This window comes from Lepisma saccharinum, chromosome 2 (assembly GCF_977018435.1).
Source record: "Lepisma saccharinum chromosome 2, izLepSacc3.1, whole genome shotgun sequence".
Lineage (NCBI taxonomy): Eukaryota > Metazoa > Arthropoda > Insecta > Zygentoma > Lepismatidae > Lepisma > Lepisma saccharinum.
Window position 1 is genome coordinate 39,377,761 of NC_139230.1, and position 26,006 is coordinate 39,403,766.

Sequence of the window (26,006 nt, forward strand, 5' to 3'; positions counted from 1 at the left end):
TAACATTCAAGGAAAACTAATTATTGTATCAGGTCTTGTTACACTTGACAACAAATTTTTCTTTTTTAGTGTATTTGAGGCAAAAGTAGCAACTTTTAACTAATTTTGGCATACTGAAAATGAATATGCACATCAAAATCACTTATTAGCTCCTGTTTTCAAGTTATGGACAATGGGGTGTGGGTGGATGGTTACCAACTAATGTCAATCAAGGATTCGGCCTGTGCCCTTGTAGAAATTTTTAGGTCTAGATTTTCTTTGAGGGCTCATGTGTTAGGCCCATAGGAGTTGCAGATATACTTTGATAGAGATCTTGATTTTTCTTCAGTGTTTTTAGACACTTTTAGACAAAAAATTGAAGTCAGAATCTCTGTTTTTGGAGTCTGTGATTCTACAAAAAATATTAATTTGCAGTCGGAGTACTCAAAAATGGCAGATTCTGATGGTTGCATTTTATATATTGATCCAGCTGGTTCTTAGTTATAAAGCTGTTGCTATGTGAACCAAGACAAATATCATTGTGTGAATACAATGAATCACTTGCCCAATCAACCCCCTTCCCAACCATGTTTAGGGTTTCTGACCTTTCAGTTTTGTAACTTTGCTAGTAGAGGAGCGCAAGATGAAGGTGGAAAAGGTAACTAGTTATACTACTGCTTTCAAATTGCATGTTCTGTGGTACACGCAGGAAAGAGGCAACAGGGCTATAGCTCAAAGTTTGATGTTAGTGAGACAGACAAGAGAAAGGTAGAAGCAAGAAGAGTGAAGAAAGCTCCATCCAAGAAGTGGGCTTTCCTTTGGAAGCTATAATTACATTATGGATATTTGGCACTCAGGGCATATGATTTAAACTGACATATGCTCATGTTCAAAGCTAGTAAACTATGAGGTGCATCCAGAGAATAAGTTCTGATGGCATCCGTAAGTGGTACTAGTGGTCAGTGCGATGTGCATATGCATGTGCAAACAAAATATTTCTCGACAATTTGCACAGCAAATAAGACAAATTTTTGGAATAAATGAAATGCAATAAATAGTTACTAGAAGTTATGGAAAAGGAAAAAGTAGGAGCAATCGAACCTAGAACCTTTGGCATGTGAAACTGATACTTAATCACCATGTCACCGGCCACTTGGCAATTGTATAGTACCTTTGACTTATGAGGCGCAGCTTTGAAGCACTTTTTCCTCAGAAATGGCTGGCCAGTGCATGCTAGTACCTTGGCATATCAATATCTATATATAGAGGCATGCAATTTTCGTTTTTGACGAAAACACGAAATATGAAATAACATGCTGTAATGTTCATTTTTCATGTTTCTGAAAGGTGTGAGGTGCATTTTTCTACGTTGTTTTGTCACGAAATAATGCGAAATGAACTGCAAAATGCGAAATTTACTGTTTATATACCGCTTATATACAGACGCGACACTTTCTGAAGTCTGAAGTATCCTGTGAGTTATGCAATTCACGGAAAATTGATTAATTCTGCTGTAAATATTTGAGAAGCAAAAATGGACCCCTTTACACAGGAATAAACTTAATACTCTGGTAACTACATAAATGTGCTATTAGAAGGGGTAAGTTTATTTTTTGTAATAAGTGCACTTTTCAAATCAAATTTTGGATTATATTCACAATTTTGAAACCAAAATGTCATTTTATATAGCACTTTTGATGTGATTATTCATCGCTATAACACCAAATTTTTTTATTTTTTTTTACCGCTTTTGAACCCGAAATCGACTGTTTTTGTACCGAAATTTTGCTTTTTTATTTACCAAAAATATGTGCCTCTATCTATATAGTACCGTACCACTACACATAGTCCCATCCCATACTCAATTTCCCAAACCGTGCCCTCTCCTTGTTAGTGTGTACTTGTACATATATGAAGTATTGTGTTTTATTTTCATGTTACATTTACACATGACGAGTTATTAATCTTTAAATTTTTCTCAGTGATGATGGGTTCTTTGTTGGCTGGGACATCAGAAGCTCCAGGGGAATATTTCTTCTCAGATGGTGTGCGCCTTAAAAAGTATCGTGGGATGGGTAGCCTTGAAGCAATGGATAGAAAGGATGCCAAAGGAGGAGCCATGGATCGCTATTTTCACAGGTTTGTGTTTTGCAATGTTACTCCTTTTAATGCCAAGTTATTGTACACTCGTCCAAGCTGCAGTTTGACTAACATTATTTGATTCAGGTTTGGCAACTCACCGGGAATTCTGTGTGAATTTTTCTCCGTAGATGTGAAAAATTACAAGTTTTATTAATCCAAATCCCATTGAATGTATACATTTAATAATGAATAATTTTTAGTAGATTAATATATCCCATAACAGATGACTTGTGTTTGTAGATGTTTTTCGACTTTGAATATGCGAAATTGCAAATGTAAACTCTGCACCTGAAATTAAATATTTTAAATACCGTATATACCATTTAATTGAATTATAATTTTTGGATACACTGAAATCACACAGACCCTTTATATTGTTAATGTATGTGTGTGGATGGTGAGAAGTTGTAATACATAAGGTTAAAACATCTGCTTGTATATCCTTGAATTTTTGGAAAGTTCTCCTTGAAAAGTTGGAATTGTACTTGAATTTTATCATGGTCCTAGAGTGGCCAACCCTGTTGATTGTTTTTAAGTAGAATTTTCTATCGCTTTTGTAATTAGTCTTGAATTCTTCTTATTAGGAAAGTTTTCACTGTAACTTAATTTTACAACACATGAAAAAAGGGTTCATCAAAATTGCACTGTATAAATTACGCAGTACTACTAAACTTGTTGACTGTACTTGCTACACATGCACACACACACTGCTCTGTTACTCTCTAACTAGTTATCTACATGCATATTGTTAAGTCATTAACTTGATTTAATATTTTATATATTTTGTGAAATTGAACTTGGCTCAATGTTTGCTTAATTTCAGTAATTGAATGTCTCAAGTGACAACCCAGTACTTTGCCAAAAAAATACTTAAGCTATTTGAGGTCAGATTTGTTCCCTTTTGGAGTAAAATTCAATAGATCCCTGTTCAAAGTTTTCCATGAACTTCACTTACACAGTGTTAGTCACTCTCGTTGACATCATACTGGGCAACTTCACTTGGAGCATGGGTTTCTGGTGACTTTTGGCTATAAAGTGTATACTAGGGCTGAGCCGATACTGATGCAGATACTCTTACAGATTCCCACCGATACTGATGCAGATACTTGAAAATTGTAATAATTAAAATTTGTTCAAAATATTGATCAATATTGATGTGTAAATATTCTTCTCAAAATGTATGCATCGATTTACCAAGAAATTTGCTTTAGAATATTTAAGAATTGCATCAGAATATTAAAATAGATATAATGTAATCACGAAATATAGTTTTTTGTGCAAAATTGGTGCAAAATAAAAAGAAAATTTGAATTTTGCATAATTTCCAGGATAATTAGACTGCGAAAGTGTTGTGCAGCATTTTTGTGGACCCCGTGAAAGACCAAAATTCCGGAAAAGTATCGGCTGGTATCAGTACATGAATTTCAAGTGATACTTTCCGATACTGATACATTGACATCAGTATTGGCTCAGCCCTAGTGTATATACACTATGGGCCATTGAATTATGACCACCCACCAAGTAGTGTGTTGGACTACCTTTTGCTTTCATCACAGCAGATATCCCACATCACATAGATTCCACAAGATGTCTGGAGTAGTCCACAGGTATTGATAGCCATGCTGAGTCCAATGCAGCATTCAGTGCTGGTATTGATGTGATTGATGTCTCCTGGCGCCTAATTTTTCATTCCATATAATCCCAGATATGCTCTATCAGATTTAAATCAGGCAAATTTGGAGGCCACACCATTTGTTGAAAGTCAGATGAGTGTTCCTCATACCAATCTTGTACCACACGAGCCGGATGACATGTTGCATTATCATCCTGGAAGATACCAGAACCATCAGGCGAAAAATGCAACATAGTGGGATGTACTGTGTCTGCTAGAAGACGACTATAGGACTGACCAGAGCAGCGATACTCTACATGCTCCATGGGTCCAAGATCTTGCCATGTGAACATTCCGCACACCATACAGCCACTCCCACAGGCCTGTACCCTTGACATTGTGCAAGATGGAAGAACAATTTCTTGTACACCAAACCTTCACACGACCAGCCACAGAATGCACTAAAAACAGGCATCGTCGGACCAACACACCTTCTCCCAGTTTTCCACACTCCCAATTCACAAGTTCTTTGCACCACATGTGTCATTTGCACTTATGCTCTCGAATCAGGAGTGTGTGGCGACAGGGTCATCTGCTGGTGTACCCAATAAGCGACAGTGTGCGATGAATAGTTCTGGTAAATACAGTCCCTGGTTGATTTGTGCTGTATTCAGATGTCAGTGGTTGCACTGTGGTGCGTCTGTTGGCTTGCATGAGTCTTTTTATCCACTGCTCCCCTCTGGCATCAATCATCTGCTGCCCTGTACAGTTCTGTCACTGGAACACCATTTCATCATGTTGATGCCACTCCTTTAACACTTTCACTACCGCCGATCTTGAACACCCCACCATCACATCAGTTTGTGAAATAGATGAACCGGCTCTTCTGACCCCGATGATCTAACCTTTGGCAAACTGTTGTCATGTCCTTCCGTTTCCCCATTTCGAACCACACTATGTGCTGAACTTGCAACATCTTATCTCTGCACCACACATCAGCTAGCAGCACCCTCTCACTAAACACATCGTCAACAAATGTATTTCACTACAAGCAGCGGTGGTCATAATTCAATGGCCACAATGTGTATATTAGTTTTTACTAGCAGTAATAGTAGTATTGTTTTATTCTTTCTTTTTAATACATTTCAGCGAAGTGGACAAATTGAAAGTTGCTCAAGGTGTTAGTGGTTCAATTGTTGATAAGGGTTCAGTACTTAGATTTCTTCCATATCTGCAAAGTGGTATCCGTCATGGGTGTCAAGATATAGGAGCAAAAAGTCTGTCTATACTCAGGTAAGCTGATTTACAATAAATTATAGTAAATATCTGTATGCAAATTTGAATCATCTTTGTTTTGTTGAGTAGGAAACAATGTTTTTTATTAGTGAATATTCAGTCAATTTAATAGCTAATATGTGTACAGTCATGGAAGAAAATACTTCTCCCAAAGAGCATTAATATCAGTAGTTTTATGGGAAGTATTTCTTTCCATGACTGTACAGTAGGATGTGCAATCTTTTTGACCTTGTAACATACGAAGCCAATTGGAAAGAATTTCTATTTTATTTCTTCATGCAGTAGTTTACAGTGAATGTTAACATTCAGCAATACTTATTCTTCAGAATACACAATGTTGAATGGTGCACTTGAGATATGATAAATTTAGTGTCTGTTCTACACCTGTATATAAATATGCTGATAACTTGTGCCATATATCATCAATATAATGAAAAATAAGACTATTCCCAGCAAGCACCTAGTTATACAAGGGGTTATGTACCCAAGAATAAATGAATTTAATAGTGCACATATATTTTTCTAGTTACAGACATTTTCACAAAATATCATGAGTAAATTTCCTCTGCCTGCATGCTGAATAATGTTTGTGTGTCATTAAAGGTTGTTGTAGCTGCTTTTGCTTAGTGTGTACCAGTGGCGTGCCCAAGGGGGGGGGGGGGGGTAGCCCCCCCCCCCCGTTTGTTACAATGGTAGGAAAATATGAGAAAATTAGGGCGGACTACCAAGAAAATGTATACATAACCCCTTCCTTTTGAAAATCCTGGGCACACCACTGGTGTGTACAAACAAGTTTGGTACTCTTTGTGCCACATGGAGGGAGGGAGGGAGGTAGGTAGGTAGGTGTGTGTGTGGGGGGGGGGTGGGTTCCTTTTGAAGAAAATGGAAGCTATGTTTTACCAAGCTCCTAATAGTGATGCTGTAGGTAAAATCCAAGGCTGTAAGGGTAGTTTCTCCATTTTAGAAGTAGGGACATGCCAACCAAGACCTGGCTGAACTTCAGTGAGCAGAAATAATGAAATCATTGAAAATCCTCCCCAGGCAATCTACAAAGATCATTCAGCAAGTGTCTAAACAGACTACTATCGACGTCAAAAATATTGAGCCCATGGTTTGAGTGCTTGAAAAATTGTACTCCATGGAAGAAAAAAAGATCAAATATACCTCACTGGAAAGCTTGAAGTATCAATTTTTTGATGAGCCTTATCAGAAAACTATTCTTCACTTCATTTTCTTATTATATTGATAATTTCACTAAAAAGTATAGTTTTTTCTTCCATTTTGCAAGAATGTAACACCCTACAGTTCATAATCAACTATAGGTATAATATCAAGATTTTGCATACTTGAAGTGTGATTATTCTTGCACTTCTATGAAAAATCAACTGCAGATCTTTACTATATACTTCAAAAATGGAAACCCCATTTTTTTAAAAAAGAAGTATTTTCAGGGGTTTCCCCCCTTTCCCCCTCCATATATACGCCGAATGTGCATAAATTATATATCGCCTAAATCTGTGATTCATTCCACATACAACGGTATATCTTTCATATCTCTAGGGCATTTAGTTTCTGAGCTATAGTCATTTCAAGGTACCACTGCATTTTGAAGCTTGAATCAGTGGCATGCCGACCATTCCTTTTGGGGGTACAACTCAAGTTACATTGGTCATATGATAATAATGCAAATACTTTGTGTTCCTTACATGTCAGCGATCATTTCCATGTGCATGTCGACACTGTCATGTACTCTTTTCTTGGGGGGAGGGTTTGGGAACCAAATATTTTTTCCCCGAAATTTTGGAATTTTGAGAGTTAGCCCCCTCCCCCTGCCCCATATACGCCGAATTTGCATAAATTTCATATAGTGTGAATCTCTGGTTCATTCCGCGTACAGCGGTATATCACTCCTCTCTCTAGGGCAATTAGTCTGCGATCTACACTCATTTAATTGAAACTCTGCATTTTGCTCAAAATCGGCTCGGGACCGAGAGGCTTACTTGTGAAAATGGCCTTGGGACTCAAAAGGTTAAATAAGCTAAACTTTTTTTTAAAAAATCAGAAATACAAACTAAGAATCTTTAAATATAACCTATATATTATTTAATGTGTCATTGTTTCCTAATTTCAAAATTTGAAGGATATAAATGTTACAAACCATGGGTTAAGTGGAAAATGTCGAAGGACGCATATAAAATGTTGGTGCATGAATGAGCGGGGTTAAGGGGGTGCACTAAACCACAATCCTGTCTAGGAGCCCAAAATGTCTGCCTACAAGCTCTTCGAGACAATCGGTTTCAACATCAACAAATCTTAAAACTATAGTAATTTGCCCCATAAGTGTGAAATCTTTGGTGTAGACTTTTTTTAATTAGCAATTTTGACTTTGTTTGCACATTAATTGTACCAGTTAATTTTGAATTTTAAAAATAATAATTGTGAATCTTATTTTGTTGTTACATCTTAATGTTCTTGTAATATTAAATATTTGATGCAGTGGCGTAACAAAATCGTAAAGTACGCATCGCAAGAAACAAATTTGTGTCCCACAAGTACAGTCAGATTCTTCCAGGAAATATATGTAATTACTTGGAGTGGCTGGTTGTGGCTACACTTAACATTAATAATTATACAAATCGATGCCATACCTGTGAATTTTCACATATTACAACATATTTTTCTTTGACATTTAGGTATGTATTCAAAAGGAGAAAAGACAAATACTTACTTATCCCCTCCCCCGCACCTCTTAACAGCTGGGTGGAAAAAAATTATATTTTTATTTATAACTTTTGATTTTTTTTATTTAAATTATCTTTTTTTATTTTTTAAGAAACACGCTTAAAATTGCTTGCATGTTTTTTGGCACCATACATATTTTTTATATAGAAAGGCTTTTTCTGATAAACGGCCCTGTAAAATATTTGAGGAGTTTGATTAAAGCAAATAACAAATTACATGTAAATATGCATTTCTGTTTCTGGAACTGAACATAATGAACCTAATATGAAAATGTTTGTAGTGTGTGGTAATGAAACTATCATAATTTCAGTAACTTTTCTTAGTGAAAATAAAATATTCTGGATGTACTCTATAATTATAACTTAAAATATTTTTTACAATCTTTGTAGCCAAATTTTAGTGTTTTTAATGATAGCCAGCTGCCATATTTATTTACAGTTTAATGATAATGACACTATTTACGATTTAACATGATTAGTATTTTTTATATTATTCTATTTAAAAAATTTGCTCCTAATAAACACCATTAAATGATTACGAGTTATAGGTATTTTCACAAAAAGTGATTCTAATATCTACAAATTTGTGTGTACATTATTCTGTAATTTTATTCAAAGTCATTTCAATAAGTGTTTTTTTAAAAATAGAATTCCACAATTTAAATCTTGATATAAACCAACCTGATTTAAATCAAACCACCTTGCTTAACACAAAGCTGTCTTCTGGGCATCAAATGATACTTTTACTCACAAAATCATTAAATCTTGCCCTTCACGTTCAAAAGTGAGATTACGGAGTCTGCTAAATTTGGGCTGAATCATACCTTCCTGAAGTTTATCCTAAGTTTAAATTTTGAGAAAGATAGTTATTTTTTTCGTGGATGTTACTTGAAGAGTAGGAAACAAACAGAAGGCAGTACAGGATACAGATAACACTGGAAGCTAGTGTAGAGTTATCAAGGAGAAGAAACTTTGCCAAAGCGCTTTATTTCAGATTTAAGCATGTTCCTGAAACTTAGAACTTGATCAGGAAATTCGTAAGATAAATCATCTTCGGGTCCATTACAGAGGGCAATAGCTTCATCTGAAGTTGTAGGAAGGCAGGGAGAACTGCTAATATTATACATGCCCTTCAGTTAAAATCAACACAAGCATTTAAATGCCCCATACCTTGCTCCATGGCAATTTGAAGTGCTTTATCATTAACATTTTAAAATCAGGTAGGCTTTGCAAGGTCACGAGACAGAAGAAAAGCCAAGACAAAGCACTTTTTATTCAAGAAAATAATAAATGGATAAAAATGTCCTAGCAATTTTTGCGTTAATGTTTTACATGAGAAATGAGAATTATTTTGACTTTTTCGGGGCCCCTTAAGCTTAGAGCTCCCGCCAGCCTCTAACTTGATGTATTCATTCAAATTATAATGTTAAACTAGAATATAAAGCCAGATAAAAACAAATGTTTCAATTTTATTGCCCACAAAAATTAGCATTTTCTATTTTTCTCACTTCAATTTATTACGTTTTTCGTATAAACCTCATGGGATGCGGGGCCCAGGCGGGTCACCCACTTTGTCCACCCCTTGCTACGCCAATGGTTATACAACCTCAAGGCACCTGTGCCTAGCAGAAATTCAAATATTTCTATGCGTAGTGAAATATAATGGCCTTTGGCAACGCTGACAGTAGTCCTTGCGTGTAACTGCAAGAACTAAATAGTCTCACGGGTACCTGGGTAAAGAGAAAAACCTGGCAGGCATCGAGGCCTGTGCACAGCTGTGGCGTGAAGCTCGCTTAAGCAATGTCGAACACCTGGGCTTGATGTGTGTGTTGCATATAATGGTAGGCACGCCTCCTTGCAGACTGGTTTCTTCCGGGACTTGCCATGTACTGTAGTTTTTGTAGCTTTTATCCAATCTTTATACGAATGTCATTTTCTCGGTATCATTTTATTTTGCTCATTTACAATCAGAGTAAGTGCAACAATGAGCATGATTTTATGTAGTCGATAAAAGATCTTACCAAACATTCGAACTCATGACTTCTGATTTTACAGTCTCCTCTGTATACAAAAGATAATGTGCCTGCAATGTATATCAACTTCATAACAAAGGAAAACTGGGAAGGAAAAGTGCACATAAGGGTTGTTATGGATGTGGCCGAGTTCAGGCAATAATTCATGGCAGGAGCACAGGAGTGATAAAAGAATATTACGGTATTAGTCAATTACAGCATCTCAACAATACTTCTCTGGGGCAACAATTAGTTTAGTAACCAAAACTTTCAGCTCATTTTCTGTGTCAAAGCTGCTGGCTGGATGCAGTTAAAAGGGCAGATGGCCACATGTGGCAAGAAAGCCCACTTGCTCCACATTTGTTCGTAGCAACGAGATGAAAAGCAATTCTGTCTGTTGTTTTCAATTTATATAATGTGAAAAGATAATATATTGAAATTTAATTTTTATTTCATGGTCATCATTTGGATATACATTGCATTGCCATTGGGCTGACCATTACCAAGATTGCAACATTGTAATTAAGCATTAATTGTATCTTTTCCACAGATGATAGCTACATTATGGCTGAGATATTTCAATCACAAGAACTTTCATATTTTTATGACTGGTTTACAAGAAGCTTCACACAATTGAATTCGACTCTCATAGAAAACACATAAAACAAATACACTTCTTCAAATATTTTTGTCTTAATAGAGAGCACTCAGAGTTAAAATCACTTTGTCTTGCTTTTGTCGAAAAACAGACACTTCTGGCTTTCCAGTGAGGTACCGTATTTACTCTAATACCCCGCACACTTTATTTCCTTACAAACATGGCAGAAAATTGGGGTGCGCGGCTTACTCAAGTATAGAGCTTATTACCAGGTATAAACAATTTATCTTGCAGAGGTATGCAACCCGTTATACAAACTTAGGAGAGAAGGTCAAGATGTTATCTGACAGCCTGTGTTCTTGGAAAGAAAACAAAACACGTTTGCCATAATTCATGTATAGAGGCACATATTTGTGGTAAATAAAAAAGCAAAATATCGGTACAAAAACAGAGTCAATTTCGGGTTCAAAAGCGGTAAATAAAATCTCATATCGGTGTTATAGCGGTGAATAGATCAGAATTCCTAACGGTAAAAAAAAACAAAACATAATGGTAACAGTATTGTATTGGCACAACACCTCTCATTAGTTTATTTTGGCATTGTTAACATTCATACTTACATATCCTGCATTGTGAAAGATTCTTGAAGGTCGCCTTTTGCATTTTTCACGTTAACAGTAATTATTGTTCTTGCTTTCTTCGCTTCCGTAACACACAATATGGCGTGCTCTGCCTGAGTTGCATTGTGCATCATCAGTGGGTATGCAGTGTTTCCAACCTTCTTCACTGAAAATTACCTACTATGAACAGATTTTTTTTTTTTCAATTTTAACTATGCTTGCCTAACCTAACCCAACCTCACTGGAAATAGTTCTTGGAGCTATCCGCGAATGGTATGTGGGGCTACCCCAGAAACCATTCATGGATAGCCCCACGAACCATTTCCGGTTAGGTTAGGTTCAGGTGAACATAATTTAAAAAACTTGTTCCAAAACAACGAAAACAATGGCATGGTTGGAAACACTGACAGGGAGTTACATCATGAAATGTACGCACCAACTGGTACACATAGAAGAAGCAAATAAGAGGAACATCTATTGTGCGTCTGAGACATATTTTTCTTGAAAACCACATGAATTCCCTGTAACGCAGATTCCACGACAAAAGAAAACACCTCCACGGACCTTCAACATGCTACAGAAACTCATTTCCGTAAGTAGTTTCACCTGTAAAAATAAAGAAATACGTTGTGCCCATACGACACTTACCAAAATAACTTCATTTAATATTCAAAATGAAATTGGTCATGCTCAGAGTTACATATCAGAATTGCCCATGCTAAGCGTTAGTTATTAAAACTTCCCAGATTAAAAAAAAAAAAATACAGAATATATTATTCAAAATGAAATTGTCCATGCAAAGTTTTTGTCTAAAAAAATATAATATTTATTATTCACCATAAAATTTGTCCACATTAACAGTTACATAAAGAAAATTTCTTTATATTTAAGAAACACTACATTTATTACAAAGTAAATGTATGGCTAACAGGTATACAAGAGCCTCCTTGATGTAAAAAAAAATAAATCATTATTCACAAAATAATTTGTGGCAACATATAAAATCATTCAAATTATTTAACAAAAGAAAAATAATCATTTCCCAGAATAAAATTTTGTCCACATTAATAATTACAGAAAAAGCATCTTTGACAGGGAAAAAACATGCATATATTGCTCACAATAAAATTGTTGATCCTAATGGAGATCTTGGGTGAAATAAAGTGATGTGAAAAGCTCCAGGTTTTCTGGCTTCAAAGTTGTCCACCTATCTGAATGTACACACCCATATGCAGAAAATGCACGTTCGCAATCGACATTCGAGACAGGTACCCAAATGGCCCTTATGGAGGCAAAAGCAAATTCTGGATGATCATCCGTAAGTGCCTTCAGGATGTCTATTGTTTCCACATTGTGCCCTGCCTGTACATCTTTAACACTATTTTGCAAAGCTGCATAGCCACTAAGAAAATTCTCTTTCTTTACATTACTGAAGAATGGAACTTTTTTTGGACAGCATTGCTAAGTTATCATCTACCTTAGTTATCGAAATTGACCTTTTATCAAACAACTTGCCAAGAGTTGATATATAGGTCTTGGCTGGGTCATTTAAAATCAACTGCAAAAGTTTGCCTCTACATTTTTCTGATGTAAGGCATAACTTGTGTTTTACCGATGCACTTTGTGTTGTGTTTAGTCTACCTAAACACTCCACAAGCCTGTCGGAGAAAATACCTTCTGCTAATTGACCAAATTGTGACACTAGATCCTGTAGTTGGTGGTGTAGTTTATGAACATATGGATATTCCGAACCTTCAAGTGTAGTTATAAGTTTAAAATTCACAGCAGAATGGTCTACCACAAAAAATGCCTGGCACTGTATTATTGTGGCAACATCAGTGTCCTTGGAAAGGTGTTTAAAGTATTCTGCACTAGGACTGTTTTCACAATAGGAACTAAAAAATTCCACAATATCTGTTAGATATTCACATGCATAGCATACAGAACCGTACCACGAATTCCACCTGGTTAACACAGCAGATGGAAATAATTTTGCTTCCTTCTCACCATCTGGATATTTCTTCCTCAGAAACTCTAGGTATGCATGTTTCCTTTTTCTGGTGTTCAGGAACGATGATTTCGTCTTGGCAATGAACTCATTAAGTTCTGTCAAGTTGGCAGGCCAGAAGTTCCCAACAATATTTAACTTGTGGGCCCAACATTGCACATGCAACAAATCCTCTGAAATTATCACTTTTAAAATATCTACACATTTTGTCATGTACCGAGCAGAATCACTAACAACACACACAATGTTATCGTACGCAATTTCATATTTCTGCAATATGTCCAAAATAGCCCTTGAACATTCAGTTGCATTAGCATTGTTCAACACTTTTATACCCGCAACATACAGTTTTGTCGATGTTGCCAAGAACACCTTAAAAAGAACTACGAAAACACATCTTCCATTCCTGTCTGTTGTTTCGTCACAGAGAATAGCAACAGGAACATCCTTCATGTTTTTCTTGATACGTTGTTCATATTCAGCATGGAGTTTTGGAACATACGTCTGCCTCAAAACTCTTGCTTGTGGTAAGTCACCAGCACCTAGAAAATCAAGTACCCTCTGTTAGGACAATGAAATGTTGAATATGATATGATATTGAATATGTAGTTGAAGAAACTCAGTCATAAAAAGGAAAAATAACCTTTTAGCATGCGGTTTCAAGCCTAGCTTTGAATAGGACCTGCCATAGTCATCAGGAGCATTCCAGCATAATGTGGGTAACTTTTTACACACAAAAAATTTAAGGTTCTAGACATGATATTGGATTAAAATACAAATATATAGAATTATAGAATATCTAGACCACTTCTCGTGTAGTGCTCCTACTAACAAAATAGAGTAACTAAGTATTTCAGTGCACTAAATGTATAAAATTTAAAGAATAGTGCAGAACTCCTGATCTTGAGCCAAGTCTTGCAAAGATGTAATAATAATTATGTAGTGAAGTATTTGATGATTTTGCATTTTTGTTCTAAAAATGTTGAAAAATTAGGGAGGAATTTTTCGATGTACAAGTGATTACTAGCATACAACAGATTTACTGCAAAAAATGGCTGCAATTTGCATTTTCAACAATACAGGGTAAAATTATTTGGTAACAGTTTCATACATCGGAGACATATTTCTTCAATTTTACACAAGGAACTACTTACAGAAATGAGTTTCTCCAAGGTTTACAACGTTCGTCGAGGTATTTTCTTTAATCGCGGAATATATTTGACCGGAAAATGATGTATTTTTCAAAAGAAATATCTCACCAACGCAAAATTGCCCTTTCATTTGCTTGCCTTACGACAACCGGATGCTGCGTACATTTCTTGACGTAAGCCCCTGTCAGTGTTTCAACCCCCCCTTCTTTTTACTATGCTTGCCTAATATAACCAAACGTAACCTTATCGGAAATGGTTCATGGGGCTATACGTCAGCTACCCGTGCATAATGTATAATTTCCACTGGTGACGAACACGACAGTAGGTAATTTTTGATGCAGAAGGTTGAAACACTCCATAGCCACAACATGAGTCAAGATGTGCCCACCATATTGTGTGTTCCGGAAGCGAAGAAAGTAATAAAAAAAGCACTCAGAATGTAAAAAATTGACATTGTTTTCGTGTAAAAAGCATAATGGCACCTTGAACTATGTTCCGCAATACACAATTCGTAAGTACGAACCATGCGAAACACAAAAAATCAGATTTTAATGTGTCTCCGATCTCTGAAACTGTTACCAATTATTCTGCAATTCTAAATTCCATATATTTGCCAGATTTGCAAGAACCCATGCAGCTTAAGAAATGGGGGGGGGGGGGGATCCTGACCTGATTGAAGAAAATTTAAACATTTTCAACTGACATCCATTAAATTGCTCTCTACAATTAACTTGCTGTTACTTGTTAAGGCATCAACGAGGAATTTTTTTAAAAAAATATTTGTCACTTTACAGAAAAAGTTACTATCTTTAGATGATAAATGCATTGCAGCAATTATGATAGTAATAAATTTGGAATAAAATTTGTTTACATTATTAGTATGCAATAGATATAATTTCTTAATAATTATAACTGTGGATCCAATTTTCACAATAAACCATGGCTGGAATTTCTTCACACCACTTCCCTCCGTTCCTCATCCCCTCTAATCTTAGAATACATTGAAAAAAAAAAGGAATGATAATGCAATCGCACGTGTGTGGTTTATTTTTCTAATCTCAGAATATATCAAATGAAGTCAGTAGTCAGCCCTCATTTTGCCTCTTTTCCTGCATTTGATGTTCTTTTCTTTAGGAATACTGGGCCAAGGGGGGGGTTATAACCCCCACCAACCCCCCCCCCCCCCCGGACACGAATGAAAAATGCACAAAAGAAACTAAGTAAAGAACAAAATAATTTTCCACTCTCATATATTTACTGGAGTCACATAGTGGTTTGGATACCTCTAAAAACCAGTTCCGATTAGCCCATCTGTGCACAAAGTGGGCTTAAAACAAAACTCAAACAAGGAAAATTTTTGTATATTTACAATTTATTCTTACCGTGACAACAAGTACCTTCAAATAAACAGGACTGACAAACAATAAAGAAATCCGAGTTACGTTATTACGAAGCTAAAATACATTTGGAGATTATGCTAAATACATGAAGTCACATGTTAAAAAAAGCTTTTATATAAAAAAATTAATGGGAAATCCGTAAAACCATGCTGCTTTGTGACACAGAATCAGAAAATTCTATCGCATCAAGCTGCATGAAAGACGTTATTCATGATGCGTAGTTTTCCTTCAAATGAAAATGATTGACAACGCATAATAAAAAGAGAAATACATTATATTATTACAAATCGCGATATATTTGAAGAACATGTTAAATGAACAAAATGTTCTCCCAGGTGACAAAATTGTGGAAAAATCAGAAAAACCATGCTTTTTGTGACGCTGCAACATCAGAAAAACAGATCGTAGGAAGCCGCGGGAATGACGTCATGCTATGATACGTATTTTAGGCGAACAAAACAAGCCTTTTTTTAAAAAATTAAAAATAGCACATCCTTACATTGGTAACAAAGTTTAAACTTTGTGCGCACATGACTTCTTGTCTTTTTGCTGCTGATCGTAACACTTTCTACTACATCGTAATATACAAAACGTATATCGTAAGATCTTTTTACGGCTAAATACATCGATCTTCCACCTAATTACATTTTATTTTTCTTCATATTTTGTGATTCCATCAAATACGAAATATGAATTGTCCTAAATATATTTTACTTCACGAGACACAATATCCAATAAGAATCAGGAATGATTACGATTAAGTAAATAAATGGACACGAAAGCTTGTACTCACCAGTGATGTATCGATTCATCCATGTGCGTAATCCAGAGTCATCGAGCTTTTCCAATGGAATATTTGCGTGAACGAAGGCATTCACTGTCGACATAATAAAGTCTTCTTTGTCCTTCTTAATTTGTTTCGCATTATGTGCCAATTCTCCAAGAGATACTTGTCGCTTTGTTGGTGAAACGCTCTTGTTCGCAGTCTTCTTGTTTTTCACATGTGAGGCACTTTCACGAATATGTTTTATGCACGAATCTTTAAGTTTCCAGTGAATTCGAACATTACAAAATTTGCACACCATTATCCGTTTTACTTTATCAAAAATATAAAAGCCTTCATGAGCAAATTCACGCTCCCAATCAAACACAGTCACGGCTTTCGGCATTTTAATTTCTTACGCTACCAAATCTCGCAGAACAATAACAACACATTCACGCTACTCGCAAGATTATGAATGAACGAGAGGGGGTGAGGAGAATGGTTCGAGGTTTCTTGGGGTGGCATCGTGAATGAGGGCCAATCATAATGGAACACATTATCCAGTGCACTCAAGATTTGGACCAATGAGAGTTGGCGTCTTAAACTCTTCTTAGAGAACAAAGAAAAGACAAAATGGCGGAAGCAAAAATAATAGTTTTAACACGAAAAACATGCGATTTTTTATTAAAAAACAATATTTCGTTAATAAACTATTAATTTCGTGTTAATTTCGTGTAAAACGTTTGATTTCGCGTTTTCCCATTCATTTCGCGTTATTTCGCGAATAAATACGGCTGAAAAACATACACACGTGTTTAGAAAAATAAAGAAAATAACTTCTAGGCACCCAATAAAATATTTCGTGTTTTCGTCATAAACGAAATATGCATGCCCCTATTCATGTATCAAGTGGAAAAAAATCATTCTAAATATGTCCTGGTTTAATTAAATCACAGTTCTCTCTCCCTGCACTGCATTATGCACATTGTTTCTTCACCTCCCCCCCTCCTTTTCCTCCTTTAAAAAATTGGGTCAACTTAATTCATGGAAAGCTTGCAGACTGAAGGGAAAGGAATATTCTGCTTCGCCTTTTGTCAAGGGAATCATTCTGCAGTCACACTGGCACCAAGAAAGAGATAAAGACATCAACCAGTTGGATGTTTACGTCTGGCCAGTCCAGCTACATGGGTGTGGGAAGTTGTAAGGCTTGTTTTGTGTTGCAGTGACTCATTTGAGTAGCGTCCTTCTTATATTGATTCACAGATGGATGCTAAAAGCAAGATGACCAATAAAGGAAGAAGATTGCGATATTTTACAGCACATGAAAAGTTACGCGTCATTCAAGAAGCAGAGGAAATTGGAAATTCTGCTCCTCGTAAATATGATATAAGTGAGAGTTGTGTGAGAGATTGGAGAAAAAAAAAGGAAATACTGCTAAACATGTGTGGCAATCGAAGAGCTTTTAGAGGACAAAAGGCTAAATTTCCGGAAATAGAAGGGAAGCTGCATGACTATGTTTGTGAAAAATGACAATTTGGATTTGCAGTTTCTGCAGAAATGTGGCAATTGAAGGCTCTTTCAAGAAAGTTAAGAAGTTTTAAGGGAAGAGTCATTCCATGCCAAATCAACACAGATATGTGCAATTTTTAACCTGACCATCTCAGATTTTCATGAAATTTGGGGAGTTGAAACTATGCATGGAACTCAGTAACTATGAAAATTTTTAGTCTCGTGCGTCTTGTAATTGTTAAATTATTCAAGGTCAAAGTTTGCAGAAATTGCCCTTTTTGAGCCCGCTTAGCTATACTAAATCTGCTGTAACTCTGCCCCTATTTTGCCTAGGAAGCTCAAATAAAGCTTATTGTACAGGGAATTGAACAAGCTTTCCAGTGATATATGACAAGCCTACCTTTGGATAAAAATATAATTTTGTCACGTGACCTTGACTTTTAACCTTGAATATCTCAAAACATGTCATCACCAAAAATCGTGAAAAAAATATATTTGGTCCCTCATACCATACTCTAAAACATACCAAAAAATCATTCTGGGACTGCAATGGGATCAGAAGATACAAAATAATATGTGTAACTATGTGACTGATAAAAGCCCCATTACATGAACTATGAAGAGTCAAATGCCCCTTAACACCCCCTACAAAATGTGAAGGAGTTATCCTGGGTATAATTGGTCATAAAAGAAATAGGTTAAGCACAGGGAGATCCCTAGCCGTGTGTGTCAAGCGCAGATCCGGCATATTGTTGACCGCCATATTGAATTGAACGCAAAAATGTCAAAGGAAAGGGGGTTATGTGATATATCAAATCAGGCTAGAATTTCACGAAAAATGAAGTGACGAAGGTTTATCCAACATATATTTAACCAGCAAAAATTTATTACTGCATGCTTGTAACCATTTTCTCCTTTTCGAGGTGTTAAAAACAAAGCATTGGAATGCTCCTAACGTGTTAGGAACTCATCGAGATCACGCTGACATCTTGGGAGAGAAAGAAGTATACGCACCATTGCATATGATTTTAATCAGCTACATTCACCAAATAGTTGAATAGTGAAGAATATTGGGAAAAGTATCTCAAACAATTACGTGACACTTCCTTTGGAATGAAAAATTCTTCAGTGACGAGGCAAATTTTTATGTTCACGGTGAAGTTAATAAAAATAATATGCAATACCTGTGATTTGCTCAGTCGAATGGTTGTTGCTGGTAAGCTAATTATGTGGTATAATGTATGGCGAACGGAAATGGTTGGTCTATATTCAACAACGGAACCTTAAATGGTGAGGACTTCTTGGATGCGTTAAGTGAACAGTTTTTTTCACCCTTGCTTATGGGATATGGCACTTTTCGAGAGTTTTGAAACAGGACAGAGTGTCACCACACTATGTAGACATTTTCGCAATTTCTTCATGGTAATTTTCTAGGTAGATTGATGGGCACACGGGGATCTATTAAAAGGCCTGAACATTCCCCAGATCTAACATCTTAGAAGGACTTTTACCTTCAGAAACATTTGAAGAGAATGGTGCATGCACTAAAAGTCCCTGATATTGACCATCTGAGAGAAGGCGTAGATGTTGTTGCACATACTACATTACCAAATGTTCTATGCGAGTGTGAGAGACGTCAACGAGTGTGCTCACATGAACATTAACAACATTATAATGTGCATATATCGTAAGTGAAAGATATGTGTATAACTTTTTGCTGGCGTAAGATATGTTGGAAAATCCTTCGTCACTTCATTTTTCGTGAAATTCTAGCCTGATTTGATATATCACATAACCCCCTTTCCTTTGAAATTTTTGCGTTCAATTCAATATGGCGGTCAACAATATGCCGGATCTGCGCTTGACACACACGGCTAGGGATCTCCCTGTGCTTAACCTATTTCTTTTATGACCAATTATACCCAGAATAACTCCTTCACATTTTGTAGGGGGTGTTAAGGGGCATTTGACTCTTTATAGTTCATGTAATGGGGCTTTTATCAGTCACATAGTTACACATATTATTTTGTATCTTCTGATCCCATTGCAGTCCCAGAATGATTTTTTGGTATGTTTTAGAGTATGGTATGAGGGACCAAATATATTTTTTTCACGATTTTTGGTGATGACATGTTTTGAGATATTCAAGGTCAAAAGTCAAGGTCACGTGACAAAATTATATTTTTATCCAAAGGTAGGCTTGTCATATATCACTGGAAAGCTTGTCCAATTCCCTGTACAATAAGCTTTATTTGAGCTTCCTAGGCAAAATAGGGGCGGAGTTACAGCACATTTAGTATAGCTAAGCGGGCTCAAAAAGGGCAATTTATGCTAACTTTGACTTTGAATAATTTAACAATTACAAGACGCACGAAACTAAAAATTTTTATACTTACTAAGTTCCATGCATAGTTTCAATTCCCCAAATTTCATGAAAATCGGAGATTGTCAGGTCAAAGGCTGTGTTGATTTCGCATGGAATGACTCGGAAGTGTAAGATTGAATAGTGTCACAATTTTTTTTTTGCATTTCCCTTCTCTGAAATCCAGGTGCGTGGTGGCTTATTTGAGGGTGAGGGGTACTTGAGTAAATACGGTATATTTGACTATTATCAATGGAGTACAATTTTACAAGCATGTAAACAGAGGGCTCAAGCATTTTTGACATTGATAGTAGTTTATGAAGTTTGGGTCTATTAATTTTATGGATGAAAATTGTTGGAAATTTTAGAGAAAATGGGGATCAAATGCTCTACAATGACATTGCACATATGTACACTTCCTTGCCGACATATCTAAATCTTTCAATCCGATGTTTGGATTGCAACTTTGGCTATGAAAACAGAGAATTATGTTCTTTGGATCTAACCAGAAATAGGAGTCCCTAAACCCAATATAATCAAGGGGTCCCGGGTTCGATACCCTCTGGAGGCACATAGTGGTTTGGATCCCACTTTAAACTGTAGGTCCAGTCCCAATTAGCCTTACTATGCATAAAGTGGACTAAAACACCAAATCAACCAACCAAACAAAACCCAATAGTCTTTTGCTGTACATTTCTTAGCCATTCCCTCTTATTGAGGAAGTAAAAATAACCGAGATTGAATGGTACTGTTGCATTTGTCACATGCAGGTTAGTCAAGAACAAAGTTGTTTGTAAGAGCAAGTGGAGGCCTTCACATGTGCAGAGCCTATATTAGGAATTGTGTCTTACGTGGGAAGTAAATGCATGTGCAACAATCAAATTGAGTGTAATGTTCCTGCTTTATGAAACACACTGGTTACCAGTGGCATACCCACGTATAGGGTTGGTACTGAGACATGATGAGACTTGGCAGTTTTGTCTTGCCTCTTACCACCAAAGGTCCCAGGTTCGACTCCCAGCCTGGAAATCTGTGTTCCTTGTGAGTGTCCCTTCATCAATTTCATCTCACCATCAGTCATCCTTGTTGTCGCAATTAGCCAAATGTGGCAGAAATGTGATGTTAAATAACAAAAATGCAAATCCAGTCATGCAAGTCTGTCTTAAAGGTCAAGTGCCATCCTTATCTCAAATAATCTAGTGTAAACAACATATATAGTGTGTCACCACAAAAACTTTAACAGCATATAGAGGCAATTGACACAACCAACTTAATGTTGTTTTTTTTTATATATATGTACCTTATTTTGATGCAATGAGCCCTCAACGAACTGAATTGCACTGTGAATATATGTACACAACCAAACAGCATCAGCTTAGGAAATGTCACTAATGGATTGACTGTATAATTACTAGAGGCATGCATATTTCATTTTTGACAAAAACACGAAATGTGAAATAACACATTGTAATTAATTTTTGATGTTTCTGAAAAGTGAGAGGTGCATTTTCCTACCCTGTTTTGTCACGAAAGTAATTGCAAAATGCGAAATATACTCTTAAAACACACAATGTAGAGTTTATTTACTGATGCGACACTTTCTGAAGTTTGAATTATCCTGTGAGTTATGCAATTTACAGAAAATTTATTACATCTGCTTTAAAAGTTTGAGAAGCAAAAATGGACCCTTTTATACAGGAATTACCTTAACTAGAGTCGTTTTCACGTTCAGAAGACACAATGGGCTCTTATGGGCAATGCTTTTCTTATGGGAAATACGAGCGCGCTGTTGTGAAATTTCTTGATTTACAAATTTAGCTTAAGTAAAATCGGTTCCTGCAGTTTTTCAGGAAATTTTGTAGAGAATACGATGGTGAACACAAAAAACTGGTAACTTGCTTACATAATTTTAAATAAATTAAAAACGCAAATTTTCTGTGAAAACACAATTTTTACATTGTTTTCATTCCTAACGTTGAAACATGCCGTAAAATTGAAGCATTCATTATTAAAAAAATTGACACTGTTTTTTAATTGTCATAGGTGATGGTGGTACTCAGAATTTATCAATACTTTAAAGCATATTTGCATTAAAAAATATTAAATAAAGTATGTGGAGATTTTTTATATTCGTGCAGTAGAAAATGTCGTCGCTGGCCATTTCTTGTTCTGTAATTCCAAGTAAAAACATCCAGCGACTAAGTTGTGGAGAAAATAATGAAATTATTTTTTACAACCACTCAAAGGTTCCCAGAAATATTACTTCCATGCATTTGGAGTTTCTTTTTAACCCGAACCGCGCGCGAAGTAAGGAGACGTTGTCTGGCCATCTTGAGCTGGCTCACCGCAGCATCCCGGCTAATCACCACCAAGTTTTCGAGTTGTCATTTTATTTCCATTCAGTAAAAATATGAACTTCATGCAGTTTGTTATAATAGAATTGAAATTACTTAAATTTAATAATTGACAATTATTTCCAATGCTGCTGTTGTGAGCAACATTAGTGCTGTCGCAAATACACGTTGTTTTTGTTTACATTACTGTCGACATTAATACTGAAATGAAGATCACCTTTCAGTTTCCAACGTACACATAAATTCATAGACACCATATTAACCTTTGAAAGGCTTTCCAACACGTGACAAAATATGGGGCTTCAAGACAGAAATATGACATGCCTTGCTTGAGTCATTCACGTTTTATCAGTTCACGTGGGCCATAACTAATTTGTTTCTTTGGGTTGCAACTTAATCTAACACATGTGCCAGGTTCCCCTTACTTGAGTGAGAGATCTGCTTTGGTATGTTTAGACTTTTTCCCTCTCTCAAAAAAGTGTTTTCAGTTGTGTGATCGCTCAGTGATTTTTACTTTTTTAAGTGATTTCTGAAGTGTCATATTCGTGCATTACACTCGCGTGTGTAATGATCGCAATGGATCATAGTAAAAAGGATAACTGTAACGTTCACAGTATAATATTAATATTAATAATTACATATAATTATCATTATATATACAAAATATGTAACACCTTCATTGTGAAGGAAGGTCATCTCCCGGCGACATGGGCTAGCGCTGTATTGGCAACACTGTGCGGTTTCTCCATAAGCGCCGTTGTGTCTTCTGAACGTGAAAACGACTCTAGTAACTACATAAATGTGCTATTAGAAGGGTTATGTTTATTTTGTGCAATAAATGCAGCTTTTAAATCAAATTTAGGATTACAGTATATTCACAATTCACCAAAATGTAATTTTTATATACTGCTTTTGAGCTCAAAATTGACTGTTTTTCTACCGAAAATTTGCTTCTTTATTTTCCAAAAATATGTGCCTCTAATATAATTACTCTAACCAAAATGCAGTGAAATGCCAATTTTATGTTCCCACATTTTGCGGTTTCCTGCTTAATATGTGGTGGCACATTTCAAACTCCTTTTGAGTGACAAAGGAAATAAAGCCACATCAAGCAAGAATGCAGTTGAACAAGCCCTTTTTTAACCTCTCTGATAACTGTCTTGATCGTCACTAATGCTATGAAACAGTCAACAAAAGTTTCTCGCTCCCATGCATTAAGAAGTGCCAATTGTTTTAAATCTCATTTGATGAATATATTATGCAAATTTTTCACTTACAAATTGAAGATAACTTAAAAAATCATTTGGTGTCAGATTGGAGCTTAAGTTCCACAGGAGTAGATATTTTCCTTATGCATGTCCTGCAGTTAAAAATTGCAAAAAATAGAACAGCAGTACAGTACCAGTAGAGAGATTACTTGCTACAGATTGACCTTGAGGATGAATGGAGGCACAGGAGATCATGCGACTCATCAGCATTGTATTATTTTTAAAGTAAAGAAGAGGCAATTGCCCTCCTCTTTTCCTTTACTTTGCAGTAACTCGTGAAGAAGACAGTTAAAACTAACTAATCTTCAATGAACCTAAAGGGCAACAACTACTAAAAAAAAAAAGTCTTTCACCTTCTCGCTGGTCTTGCTGCTGGTGGTGCTTGGTATTTTCATTTGAGTTTCTTCTTCCTATTTCATGCAGATGACTAGAATGTACATTTAGAGAATTTACATAAACCTTTTTTTATCTTAGAAACCTGTAATTATTCATGGTATGAACAGCAGTGAAGATATTGCAAAATGAGTTTAATGGAAAAACCTGTTTCAGTGGTGTTTTCATGAATTCTATTACAGTTTGAATCTGATAGCTCCTACCTTTAAATAATGGACTACCTTGTCTTCATAACTTATTTAATTCATACCATTCTCCTCAAAAGCCTCTTTCTACTTGACTCTGATCCAACTTAATTTTTTTGTTAGTATCCTATTTCTTTCATAAGAAATGCACTATCTCACTTTGTAGTTTGGTAAATGTGAATTTTTGGAACCTATGGCTTTTTTTTTTTCACGTGTGGCCTTTATTGGTATTATGATCTTAGTTCACAAGAACTACAAATGAAATTGTGATATATTATAGCTGTCATTAACATGTCATTATCATTTGAGAATTTTTATAATCTTATTTGTGATGCTATTGATGCAAACTATGAATTTGCCATGTTCAAATCTTAAAAAACAATGAGTACATAGTGATATACTGCCAGTAATTAGCATGCTTATAAATTTCTGAAGATTTATATTTTTTTAGTAGTTGTTGCTACAGGATGAGTCAAAAGTCACTGTGCAACATGGAATTGTACCTGCTACAATAAATGCTGTGGATCCATATGATGATATGGATCCACATGTCTGAACATGTTCTCAAAGGCATATGAGAGTTCCAGTGAAGAAATGTTGCTGATAAATGTGGTGATGGCTTCCTGTAGTTCTGGCAGAGATTAGGGGTTGTTCTTGTGAACAGTTTTTTTTTCTTCAGTAAACTCCATAGATAATAATCTAGAGGTGTGAGTTCAGATGAACTTAGCAGCCATATACCTTTTGAGATGATTGTGTTTCCGAACACACCTGTCAACAACACCATGGAGACATGAGTTGTATACCTAGTAGAACATAGATGAATCCTCCTGCGAGAAGTCATTAACAATTTCCTCCTTGGTTTAGTGCCCAATAAATTTGTACTGAATATTGTCTCAAGTCGCTGGGTTTTGGAAGGCTCTAAGAGAGAAAGGAGTTGAGGAAGAGAGAGTGTAGAGTGAAGAGCACATACAAGGCCAACCAGACCTGTGTGAAAACCCCAGTGGGAAGAACAGTGTGTTTCAGTAAAAGAAATGGACTAAAACAGGGAAATGCTCTTTCCCCACTGCTCTTCATAATTACAATGGATGCAATTAACAAAAAGGTAGGGAAGAAGATAGGAGAAGAAGAGATGAAGGCTCTGTTGTTTGCTGATGACCTAGTAATATGGGGAAACAATGAAGTAGTAGTACAGAGACAGCTTGATAGTTGGAATAAGAAAATCAGAAGAGCAGGAATGAAATTCGGTGCAGAAAGGAGTGAGGTGCTAATATCAAGAAGAAACAGGGCCAGAAATGAAGCATGAATAAAGATGGACACGCAAGAGTTGAGGGTAGTGGAGAGCTTCAAATATCTAGGAAGCATAATTGAGAGAAGTGGAAGAATAGATGAGAAGATAAACAAAAGAGGACAAATGAGAGGTGGACTATATCATAGAATTCGAAGGTGAATATGGAACCGGGATGTACCTATGAAATTCAAGAAGGTGATATATAATGCATACTATGTGACAATAATTATGTACGAAGCAGACTTAGACAATGACTGAGAGAGACAAAAGAAAGATGCAGGTAGTGGAGATGATTTTTTTAAGGAGTATATTGGGGAAGACTAGA

The 26,006-nt window shown here is 36.0% G+C and overlaps 1 protein-coding gene across 4 annotated transcripts in view; it reads left to right on the top strand.

Annotated features, from left to right (window-relative positions):
• Positions 1-26,006, top strand: part of ras (Inosine-5'-monophosphate dehydrogenase ras) — a 101,101-nt gene that overhangs the window by 62,050 nt on the left and 13,045 nt on the right. For all 4 annotated transcript variants that reach the window (XM_083117298.1, XM_083117299.1, XM_083117296.1 and 1 more), the window contains 2 exons: positions 1,962-2,118; positions 4,883-5,026. In XM_083117298.1, coding sequence (XP_082973424.1) covers positions 1,962-2,118; positions 4,883-5,026 — 301 coding nt within the window. The remainder of the gene's footprint in view (positions 1-1,961; positions 2,119-4,882; positions 5,027-26,006) is intronic.